This window comes from Neocloeon triangulifer, unplaced genomic scaffold (genome assembly GCF_031216515.1).
Source record: "Neocloeon triangulifer isolate White Clay Creek 2 clone unplaced genomic scaffold, ASM3121651v1 ptg000014l, whole genome shotgun sequence".
Classification (NCBI taxonomy): Eukaryota; Metazoa; Arthropoda; class Insecta; order Ephemeroptera; family Baetidae; genus Neocloeon; species Neocloeon triangulifer.
Genome location: NW_026775556.1, coordinates 17,747,064 through 17,757,985, shown reverse-complemented (window position 1 = coordinate 17,757,985; position 10,922 = coordinate 17,747,064). Strand labels below are relative to the sequence as shown.

The window sequence follows — 10,922 nt, the reverse complement described above, 5'->3', positions numbered from 1 at the left end:
GCGTCGATGGCTCATCGTAAAAGAAGGAAAAAAAGAAACGACCCCACAATGATGAGACGTGCCAAGAATTGAGTTATACTGCCACTGCGTGCGAGTCGGTCACACTTGCCCATCTGTGATGATTCCCCTTGAAATATTTCAAATGACACTTTTATGATAAAATTTGACAGAATTTGTTAAAAAAGAAGCTTTGAAGCTTTAACCTAGCATTTTGTTGTCTTGTAATGTAATTAATTCCTTTAAACCGCGGCCAATCTCATGTTGCAATAACAATACTTTTTAATCAATCATTATCAATTTTCAAACAATAATGTCACATGTATCCTTTTTTAATTTATAGCATAAAATGATTTACTTTGTTATTAACATTTCATCAACCCAATGAAATAAATATAATTTTGAATTGATCTATTTGATCTAACTGTAAATAATTTAATGACCCACTTTTTTACTGATAAGATAACTACAAATGTTGAATTAATTATTTACACAAATTATTAGAGGGAAAAACTTTTGAAGCGAAACAATTTTTCATTTGAGTTGAAGGTTAAACTGGGGAAATATTTTCAATTTTTTTACTTACATTTTTTGTTGGAAGAAATTGAAAGTACAATGAGAAACTTCAACATGCATAAATTTAAATTTAAAAACAAAATCCTGCAGGTTGAAGATTTCCAAAATCTCTCTCAACGTTTCATTGGTTTGGCAACTTTCAAAGCAACCACCTCACCTCCCCTACAACGATATACAGGAGTGTCTTGATCAGAAGGTATGGGATCATTTTTCATGCCCATACTGAAGCGTGCATGCTTTCTCATGCCACCGGCAAAATGGGTCACTTTCACACAGAACATTATGAAAGGCTGCAACAGGCAAGGATTTTTCAGCATGACAAGTGAATTCGCTAAGTCCTTGTGGCTAAACATGTTGCTTGCAACATGGTGCTCGACTGAGGCCATAGGGTAACGGTTCCCACTGCAGGTGATTTCCAGCTTGAGGTGCATTTCGGCCCCTTCGTTGAGGTGGCACAGACTGTAGATTGCGACCCCGAGCAGGTAAGTTGGCGACTTGAACTCAATGGAAGAGAATGTAAATTGCTTCTCTTGGGATTCAATTGTTTGCAAAGAGCATTCAGCTTTGAAAGACGTCAATTGAAGAGTTGCAGGGTCGAACATGCCTCTCCAGGGTGACTCCAGATCGAATCCTCTGATGCAATCATTTGTCTTCTGGTGCAGAATGGAGAACATCTTCAGTTTCTCCTCATCGGTGACCACTGGTGGTTCTTTGCAGAGCTGGGCAAAGTCCTTGACACTGAATGTCTTGAATCTGATGAGGGGCAGCAAAGTCTTCACTTGGCTCCTAATCAATACAGGGTTCTTGTCCGAGTCAGTGATTTTGGCGGAACCCCACTCAATGAGAGCGTCATACAGATCTTTTTCACACACAAAGTTTAGCTGGTCCTGCCTCAAGATTTCCAGGACGGTGTCCTTGTGAGCAGCCGATAACATCTTCAACACCTCGCTGCCTCTTTCACATATGAGCTAAAAAAGTATTGTTTAAATTAAAATTGTTTATGTAAATAGAAAAATAAAAAATGGTTAAACTCACTTGCATAATTTTTTTGGGCTCATCAGTTAAGCCATTGGTGCAGAAGAGGTGGTGCAGGAGAAGCAAGTCTTCAGCCGAGTGATCATAATGAAGGCACACTGCGGCTGCCAACTGGTCCAAACCAAGAATTTGCCACTTGCTGGCAAATTCCAAAATCGAAATGGCCTGTTCCATACTCTCGTCAGGCAGGTCAACAGTTTCTCGACCATAGATGAACCTTTGATGCAAATAAAATTCTTCTAACTGATTGTAAGAAATAATTCATTGTCTGCTTTACCTAAGGGCAGCTTTGAAGGTCAGAACGTCCACGTCTGGCAAGAAGATGGGGTCATTGACTCCCTTTCCATCCTCATTGAAGTGGGCGTAGAGCATTCTTGCCAGTACAGGGCTACTGGTTGCCAGAACCAATTGGTGGCACTTGAAAAGGCCCTCCTATGATTACATAAGAATAAATTTAATTCGCATTTTTTAAATTTTGCAAAAACACGATCATGCATCAATTAATTAATTTACAAAAAACATTTTCTAATTCATACCTTCGAGCTTCCAGAAGGACCAGCTTGGAAGGTGCAGTCGTAGTGCTCACCACTTTCAAGCCAAGTCAACAGCTTTTTGGCCTGACGACTTGCCACCTGCAGCTGCTGCTCCAATTCTCCGCCTTTGTCCTTGCCCAGCCTAATCTCCTTAAATCCGCTTGACATTTCAGTTGGTGTGTTCTATGAATTCAAACAAAAATATAATGAAACCACATGCGAATTCTTCGTTTGAAAAAAAAATCGGTTGTGCTATGTATACCTCTGATGCGGGTGAATTATTCCGAGTGAAATATTGTTTTCATGAGGGACATCCAAAAAGGCAGCATTTTTGGTTCCGAGTATCTGAGTGCAGCGATCTTGACTACCTGACGATGACCAGCCACCTGACCCTGACAAAAGAAGAAGTAAAAACGACAAACGTCATCCAAAGGAAATTAAGCAAAGGTCCGCGCATCACGATGAAACTAGATTTGATTGTTGTTTTGAACTCTTTTATGAATTCAGTACAAAGTAATAATAAAGTATAGCCCAACCAGAACACCCGGCAACGATCCAAATTAGCGCCCAATTGTTGTGATGAGAGCGAACGTTGAAGACAAATGGAGCTTCGAGGAAATAACCTTGGGTCGTCGGTAATCTGTCTGTATACTCAACTCATTGGGAAAGAAAACAGAAAACAAGTCGGAAGGGGGCGGAGCGTAGTCGACAGTTTATAACGATTTTATAATTTAAGGACTTCTTATTGACATATAGTCAAATCAAGTCCTTACAACAATATAAAAGATTTTTGTGATTGTTGAAAGACAATTGGAAATTTTAATCACCATTGTTGTAAAGACTTGATTTGACACTATATCAAAAGGGACAAAAGGAGTCCTTCAAAAAATGTTCTTGTTCTTTTTATTGGAAAGTTGAAAGAAAAAAAAACTAAAAAATTTTTTAATACCAGTAATTTCCACTTCTAGAAAAAATATATATAAAACTAGCATATCAAATATCAAACAATCAACTCTGAAAATATTGAATGAATATATATACTTAACTTAAAAACGCGTTCTGTAAAAATAATGCATTCTTTCGCTGGGCTAATCAAAACGAGCAGATCTCGCCCGACAATTCCCGCCTCTCGCTCAGACGGTCTCAATGGTCGGTTCGGCTCATGTGTGTCGTTCGACGACGCAATGTAAATTAAGCCACACGCGCCACATCATTCATATTTTGCGCGTATAAAAAAATGCTTTAAAAATGGTAATTTTTTTAAATTTCATATCATATTTTCTCGTTCATATCATTAACATCTCAACATGACAGATTAACAGTGAAATACATATAAATAAAAATGATGAAAATATTGAGTCAAACTGTAAATAATTAAATAATGATTTCATTTTTTCACCCCGTTGGATTATACCACTAATCTATTAATGTAAACACAAATGATTAGAGATGAGGAATTACCTTTTATGAAGCAAAAAATTTTCATTTGAGGTCACAGAGATTTAACTGGGAAAATAAATAATTGTTATCATCGTTTACATATTATATTTTAACATTTTTTATTGACAAAAATTGAAAACTAATGTGCAGTGCTTAGATATATATAAGCTTAGAACGTCAAAATGCATGAATTAATTAAATTTAGTAACAGAAAATCTCTGTCACTGCACAGTTGACAATGGCCAAAATCTCAAATGCTCCCAACAGTATTAACTGTTACTGTTGATTCATTGCTTCAGCGAATTGCAAAGCAACCACCTCATTTCCGAAAACTATTGGAGTCTCGGAGCCAAATATCCAACATCTGCAACCTTCTCTTTCTTCTTCTTCATCATCATCACCATCTTCTCTATTTATTACTTTTTCAGAAGTAGATTTGAAAGCAATTTTCCATTCACTTGGTTTGCTGAAACTTGCGTACTTCCTCAAGCCCCCAGCAAAATGGGTAACAGTTACGTTGTACATTGTGTGACCCTCCAACAGGCATGGGTTTTTCAGCATGATCATTGAATTGGCCAAGTCATTGTGGCTGAAATTGTTGCTCATCACATGGTGATCGACTATGGCCAAAGGGTTAAGTTCTTTATGCCGGACCGTCAGCCTGAGATGCATTTCAGCACCTTTGTTGAGATGGCAGAGACTGTAGATTCCGACGCCGAACAGATAAATGCGCTTGCTGCACTTAACGTTGGAGAAGGCAATTTGCTCCCCTTGGGATTCAATTATTTGCAAAGGGGTTTCAGCTTTGTATGAGGTTAATTGCTGAGTTGCAGGGTTGAACATTCCTCTCCAGGGTGACTTCAGATCAAAGTATCTCAGGGTAACATTTTCTTCCAAGTGCAGAATAGAGAAAATCTTCAGCTTCTCCTCGTCGGTGACCACTGAAGGGTCTCTGAAGAGCTGGGCAAAGTCCTTGACACTAAAGGACTTGAATCTGATGAGGGGCAGCAAAGTCTTCACGTGGCTCCTAATCAATGCAGGGTTCTTGTCTGAGTTGGTGATTTGGGCAGCACCCCAGTCCACAAGGGCGTCGTACAAGTCTTTTTCGCTACACAAGTTTAATTTGTCCTGTCTCAGGATATCAATGACGGTGTCATTGTGAGCAGCAGACAATGACTTAAGCACCTCACTGCCTCTTTCACAGATATGCTTAAAAAAGAAAGATTTAAATTAACATTTTATATTTATGTTATCTACAAAAATGGTTCAACTCACTTGCATAATTTTTTTGCGCTCATCAGTCAAGCTGTGGGTGTAGAAGAGGTGGTGCAGGACAAGCAAGTCTTCAGCTGAGAGATCAAAACGAAGGAACAAGGAGTCAACCAACTGATCCAATCCGAGAATTTGCCACTTGGAGGCAAACTCCAGAATAGAAATGGCCACTTCCATATTCTCAGTCAGGCATACAGTTTCTCGACCGTAGATGAACCTTTGTGCAAATAAAATTGTAAAAAACAACTAATGGAAATAAATATAAATGTCTGCTTATACCTAAGGACAGCATGGAAGGTCACAACGTCCACGTCTGGCATATTAATAGGCTCATCCGCTCGTCCCTTTCCAGCCTCTTTGAAGTGGCCGTAGAGCATTGTCTCAAAAGCAGGGCTGCTCATTGCCAGAACCAATCGGTGGCACTTGAAAAGGCCTTGCTAAAAAATGGTGAAATAAAATTTAATTATAATAATTTAAATCACAAAAAATTCAAGTTATTTTGCATTTTGCAAGACAAACAGAAACAAATAATCAATTGAATGGCTAAATTTACTTTTACTTTTATGTATGTATGCAAATAAAAATTATGTTTTTCTACCTTTGAGCTTCCAGGAGGACCAGCTTGGAAGGTGCAATCATAGTGCTCACCACTTTTGAGCAAAGCCATCATCTTTTTGGCCTGATTTGCCACCAGCTGCTGCTTCAAACGCTCATTATCCCATCGACTTAGTTTTTCCTCGACCTCATTGATGGATTGCATTTCAGAATTTTTGCTCTAAGAATTCATTCAAATAATGAAAAATGATTCGGTGTTCCATAAATTCCGTTAAAAAAACGTACCTCTGACTCTGTTTTGGGCGAATTATTCCTCTTATTGAAAGCTGTCCAGGGCCAGAAACGAGGTAGCATTACGTGGTTCCGACAAGAGTGCAGATCTGCGACTAATACCTGACGATTAACCTGAACCCTGAACTCACGAAAGAAGGGCAAAACAACAAAGTTCGCGAGTCACAAATGAACATAAGAATTTGATTTTCCGTTGCAGTTCTCTGAGTTGCATGTGCAAAAAAACAATGTACCTACAATCGCTTTGCAACAATCCGAATTTGCTCCGAGTTATTGTGATGCGCACGCCTTGGTCCTTTGTCAACAAGAAAATAAAGGAATACATATTGGAAAAAAGAAAAAAGAACAAGCAACAACAAATCCGGAGGGGGGGGGGTGCAGGTGCAGGGTAGGGGTAGAGGAGACAGCGCCGTGAGGAGACTGCGAAATGACAGAAACAAAACTCGCACTCCCCTCTCCTCCCCCGATCGGTTTGACGTGGACATAAAAATTTTTGTAGAAACTCGTCGGCGCAATAAAATACAATCATAGATCAATTCGCATCAGGTTTGCTGCTCATTTGAAAGACTGGCATAGCCAAAAACATCGTGAAAGCGTATTTATTAAGAATAAATGAGCTAAAATTATGATAGCAAGTTTTATAATTGGTTATCAATAAGACTTTTTTTTTAATTTTTTTACATAAAGTATGAGATAATATTATATTTTTTATGTATAATGAGAGCAAAAAGGCAACACAGATTAGTGAACTTTATTTGCATAAATTCTTTTTACTTTTGAGCCGTTAAAAATGCATCACAGTGAATCGTTTAATTTCGACGGTTTTTGAAGAACAAAGCGTTTTCACCTTTTTCTTTTTTTCAAGTAAATTCAATACTTCTTTGGATGAGACTTTTACGACTCCCATCGGATAAAATATGTGATGTGTGTGGTAAAATTTGCTACATGTACCACGCGAACGAAGAGCTCGAATTGCGCTCGCAGTATTTTTTGCTAACGCACAATACAATATGGTGTGGGTGGCCCAGACGTGTCAATGCCGCGCGTTCCCATTATTTTTCTATTTCGATCCGACAAGACGAGCAAAGCAGCCTTTGTCTGTCCGCGCCACACTTCTTCTATTTGCACGCCACCCCCTCACGTGTCCTGAGAGATGTAAAAATGGTAAAAATAGACAGACAGCTGTTTCGCCCCGGAGTTGATGTAAATTTTTTATATTATCTTTTTTACACTGGGCAGTAAATTTTGTGCTGACACGCGCATATGAATGGAATTAAACGATGAATAATAAAGGTCAAGCTACACTTGGAATAAATAGTTTCTAGCTGTAATTTATTGTTGGGGTGAGAGGCCACCGTTGAGGAAAATGAAATTTGCGTGATTGAATAGTTTTTTTTGCAATTTGAAAGTTATACGATTAAAAAGCTTTAGCTTCTATTCTGTGAATATTTATACGCTGAAAAAATTAATTATTATATTTTGAAATCTTTTTTGGTTATAGTGGGTTGTAGAGAAAATTATTTTAATAAGACCTGCAGGCAACAATTTTGAGTATTGATAATAGAGAATTTCCTTCGATCTGCTTACGATTTTATAATTAATTTATTTTATTCATCGGTGGATAAAAATATTTAATTAAAATAACGCTTGTCTTTTCCTTAAATATAATTGCAGATTTTTAGATTAATACTTTCTTCACAAGCTTTGCAGGATGGATCAAAATGATTGTGAGTTAAAATGAAACGTAATTAAGAATTAAGAGCACACATCAGTCTCAATCCTTCAGATGTGCTGCGAATTCCGCCATTCTTGCTTTTGAAACTCTGTGCAAGAAAGGATGGATGGATGGATGTAATGGCACAAGAGCGAATTTATTTCCGCAGCTCCCTCTGCAACAAAGGAAGACGCAATTTGCTCTTAATTACACGTCACACTAACACACATATTGCATTCCTTTGTGTCTGTCTCTCTCGCTCTCTGGTTGTTGTTGGTGCCGAGAGCCGGGCACACTAGGTTTTCTGTCGGGATGCGAGCGAGCGCGATTCTCTCTCGCCGTTGTGTGTATTATTTATGAGGCTTGTTTCTGCTACAAAGGGCACACGCCTCGTGTGCAGCAAATAATAATCTGGATTCAGCCACTAGACAAGCGAATCCGTCAAAAATAATTATCATAATTCGCGCTGCCATTAGACGTGCATTGTTCTCACTTGAGATATATGTTTGCTTTACTTTCTGCTAGAAAAGGAAGGAGAATTCAAAATTTTCTGTTATTTTTAATTATTATACTCAGTTTTTCACCAAACAAGTCTAAAAAAGCTGTTTTTAGTAATTTAAAGCACATATTTTTTTTTTTTAATTCTATGACGAAGTTAAATAAATCTATCTAAAATTAAACACACCAGAATTAAAAAATTACAGAATTTTTTTGCATCGTGGAACTGAATAAGATCTCAAATTCAGGTGCAGAGAAAAATATTTTTTCAATATACTTTTTATAAAAATCAATTTTTTTTCTTATCTTTTTTGTGTGTGGGTGTGTGCTTACAAAATTATTTATTTTGATGCAATTAAAAAGATGGAATTTATTCACTTTTTTCCTTCGTTGAACCATTTGCAGGTGTAAACAAGCTGTAAAATGAAAAACTATGAATACATATAACGGGACTAAATCGCAATTAGCGTTCTGTACGCAGTCATGCACTAATTTTGGGAATTAATTTCGTACTTGCTGTCGCCAGCTGCCGTGTAGTCGCGCTTTTTCGCACCCTCTAATTAAAACGCTCGCGCACATCACGTGTCGTCGAGTGCGAAAATCCTGTACGCATTTTAACTCGCTTTACTCAGAATAAGGGCGGAAAATAATTGCGTCTCTTGTCTCGTTCTTTCCACCTCGCCACCTTTACACAGGGGGAGGATTATTTATTTTTACCAGCATTATTAATTTCATCTGCAGAGTGTATTTTATGCATTTCAAAACAATTTTTAATTGAGTTTTGAGAGTTTCTAAACGGACGAAATTGCGCTTTGTTTTGAACATCACAGGCAGTTGGGCTTAGTATCCAGCTCGGTGAGTGGTGTTTAATCAAAATGTCCAATTGTCCATTATGCTTGTTAAGTGGCGTGTCATTTCATGGTGGCTGGCGAGCTGCGTTGGGATTTGCACAGAACAGAGACAGACACACAACACAAATGATGTGATTGACCAGTTGAAATCAATAACCAGTTTCACGATCAGTGGTTGCAAGCAAAACCAAATTTTTTCTGCATGAGTGTAAATACACAATGGTTAACTTAACAAACAATCAAAATTTAATAGGTTTACATAAACGCGTCAATACAGCTGACTTACACTCGGTTTGTTTCCTCAAAGATTTAAAATAAATTTTTTTTTATTTGTGCATAATTTCCTAAATTAAAATTCTCTAATTATGAGGACTATTTTAAAATTCTTTTATGTAGTTTTCTCATAATTTTTATTTATTCTTAATGTCTCTGTTAGATAAAAAATAATTTTTCTCTTAAAAATAATACTGAGGGACTTTTAACAAAAGTTTTAGCCTTCTTAAGCAAACAACTTTTCTCTCTAGTCTGCATCCAAAAATAAATAAATCTTTTAATTTTTTTCCATTTCTTTTTGTATGTATTGATTTGAAAGACGATGTTGTATTTCAATTTATTTGAATTGAGAATAAATAGAAAAATATTAGTGTTTAAAATTTTTCTTACACAATTTTCTAGAAAATTGACTTTTAAAATAAAAATCTGCGTTTTTTCCGCCTTTGGACTCATTTTCCGAAATTCCCCTGCTAAATGTCTGTTTTTCAGGTTACATCTCTTGGTCTCGGTTGAAGTTTATTTTCTACGGACTGAGAGCCTCGAAAATATTTGCATAGTCGGAGAGAAAACACAGAGCAATTATATACCTACTGAGAGTTGGCGAAGGGGCTGCGGCGGCCGCGGGACGCCCTTCAACTTATCTCAATTTTGCACCGCAAATGTGGTAGAGCGAAAGCACACGTAGTAATTCCATTTGGCGGTGCGGCCTTTTTGCTACTTTCGCCGGCCTAAGTGAATTTTTCGCACGTACATTTTTGTTTGTCCGTTTGCAGCACACTATGTACTACTTTTTTGGTCCCGACAAAAAGCTTTCTTCGATCTGCCGTCGGTTTTAGCTTTTTATTCCATTTCGGGGCGAGCAACAGGGTGGAGGAAGAAAGGAAGATCTCCAGCGAATGTTTGCTTTTCCGCGGTCCAACAAGGTCCTGCTGCTGACACAGCGTGCCCATTAATCAGGACGAACCGGGTCTGCTATTTTGCCTGCTTGCTTCCTTCTTTGGCTACACAAACAGCGAAAACAACTACTGTGAAACACAAGTTGCAAAAAACAACAAGCGAGTACGGCTTTTGCACCGTTTTCCGATGCAGCTGTCAAAGACACGCGCCCAATGTGCCGAACGCGAACAAACACACAAAAGCCAAAGCAGAATTTCACAAAAGATATTTCCTGCTTCTGAGAATAAAAGACAAGGAAAAGCAAAAAAGATCCTCCAATTCTTATCCAAATGTATAAAAAGGACACAGGGATCACAAACAACAACCATATATTTTTCTCTTTTATTTGTTTTGTCTATTTTACTGATGGGGCAAAGTTAATTGCCCTGTTGTAAATATAAATATCCAACTATTTTTTTGCAATTACAACAAATATAATATAGTGTTTTTGTGAAAAAGAAATCTATGAATAAAATCTGATTTACTTTAGCCGTACATGATGTAAACAGGTTTTTTTTAGTGTAAAAACCGGCGGTTGCTGTACCAAAAAAGGAATATTTTGAAGTTTCAGATTTTTATTTTTAAAACAATTTTTTTCTTTTTCAAATTTTATTCCTAAATAAATACCACTTTCAAGTAAACTAAACATAAAAATGAAGTTTTAATTATTGAGAACTCTCCACTTCAAATATCGCAGTTACAAATTATCATCCTGTTGAAAGTCAATCTGGAAAGTTTTAATTCTCATCCTTTTCGCGTCTCTGGATGAGAGTTTGAAAAGTCTGACGCTCTCTCTCGACCTTTCTTTGCCCGCGGCGAGGAGTGCGTAATTTCTGGGCAAACAAACAGGCACTTAAAGTGCTTTTTACTCCATTAAAGCGGCTGGCTGGCGTATCACATGCACGCAGCAAAGAGAGCCGCGCGCCTAATTTGAAGCCAAAGTCAAACATC

At 37.5% G+C, this 10,922-nt stretch overlaps 2 protein-coding genes across 10 annotated transcripts; both read right to left on the bottom strand.

Moving 5' to 3' along the window:
* Positions 1–445: 445 nt before the first annotated feature.
* Positions 446–2,798, bottom strand: LOC132200495 (kelch-like protein 40). The gene is made up of 6 exons (XM_059625990.1): positions 2,678–2,798; positions 2,404–2,533; positions 2,145–2,324; positions 1,886–2,040; positions 1,609–1,825; positions 446–1,541 (listed from the first exon to the last, which is right to left on the bottom strand). The coding sequence occupies exons 3-6, from the start codon at positions 2,307–2,309 to the stop codon at positions 687–689; spliced, it is 1,392 nt and encodes a 463-aa protein (XP_059481973.1). The 5' UTR covers positions 2,310–2,324; positions 2,404–2,533; positions 2,678–2,798; the 3' UTR covers positions 446–686.
* Positions 2,799–3,637: 839 nt separating this feature from the next.
* LOC132200366 (BTB/POZ domain-containing protein 6-B-like) lies at positions 3,638–6,058 on the bottom strand. Of its 9 annotated transcripts, none has more exons than XM_059625785.1 (6): positions 5,937–6,022; positions 5,694–5,801; positions 5,452–5,628; positions 5,133–5,290; positions 4,857–5,070; positions 3,638–4,790 (listed from the first exon to the last, which is right to left on the bottom strand). In XM_059625785.1, exons 2-6 carry the CDS (start codon positions 5,760–5,762, stop codon positions 3,858–3,860), a joined length of 1,551 nt encoding a protein of 516 aa, XP_059481768.1. In that variant the 5' UTR covers positions 5,763–5,801; positions 5,937–6,022; the 3' UTR covers positions 3,638–3,857. The 9 variants fall into 9 exon arrangements, with proteins under 9 accessions (XP_059481768.1, XP_059481770.1, XP_059481769.1 ...); XM_059625787.1 differs by having other exon boundaries at positions 5,694–5,788; positions 5,933–6,015; XM_059625786.1 differs by having other exon boundaries at positions 5,694–5,794; positions 5,933–6,004.
* Between the last annotated feature and the right edge of the window lie 4,864 nt (positions 6,059–10,922).

Bases quoted from the DNA above. Each gene is read 5' to 3' on its own strand.
- LOC132200495 (XM_059625990.1), bottom strand. From the start codon at position 2,309: ATGTCAAGCGGATTTAAGGAGATTAGGCTGGGCAAGGACAAAGGCGGA. The intron at 1,826-1,885 runs GTAAAGCAGACA...TTTGCATCAAAG, and splicing joins ACCTTCAAAGCTGCCCTTAG to GTTCATCTATGGTCGAGAAA. The intron at 1,542-1,608 runs GTGAGTTTAACC...ATACTTTTTTAG, and splicing joins AGCCCAAAAAAATTATGCAA to CTCATATGTGAAAGAGGCAG.
- LOC132200366 (XM_059625780.1), bottom strand. From the start codon at position 5,762: ATGCTACCTCGTTTCTGGCCCTGGACAGCTTTCAATAAGAGGAATAAT. The intron at 5,629-5,693 runs GTACGTTTTTTT...ATGAATTCTTAG, and splicing joins CGCCCAAAACAGAGTCAGAG to AGCAAAAATTCTGAAATGCA. The intron at 5,071-5,132 runs GTATAAGCAGAC...ATTTGCACAAAG, and splicing joins ACCTTCCATGCTGTCCTTAG to GTTCATCTACGGTCGAGAAA.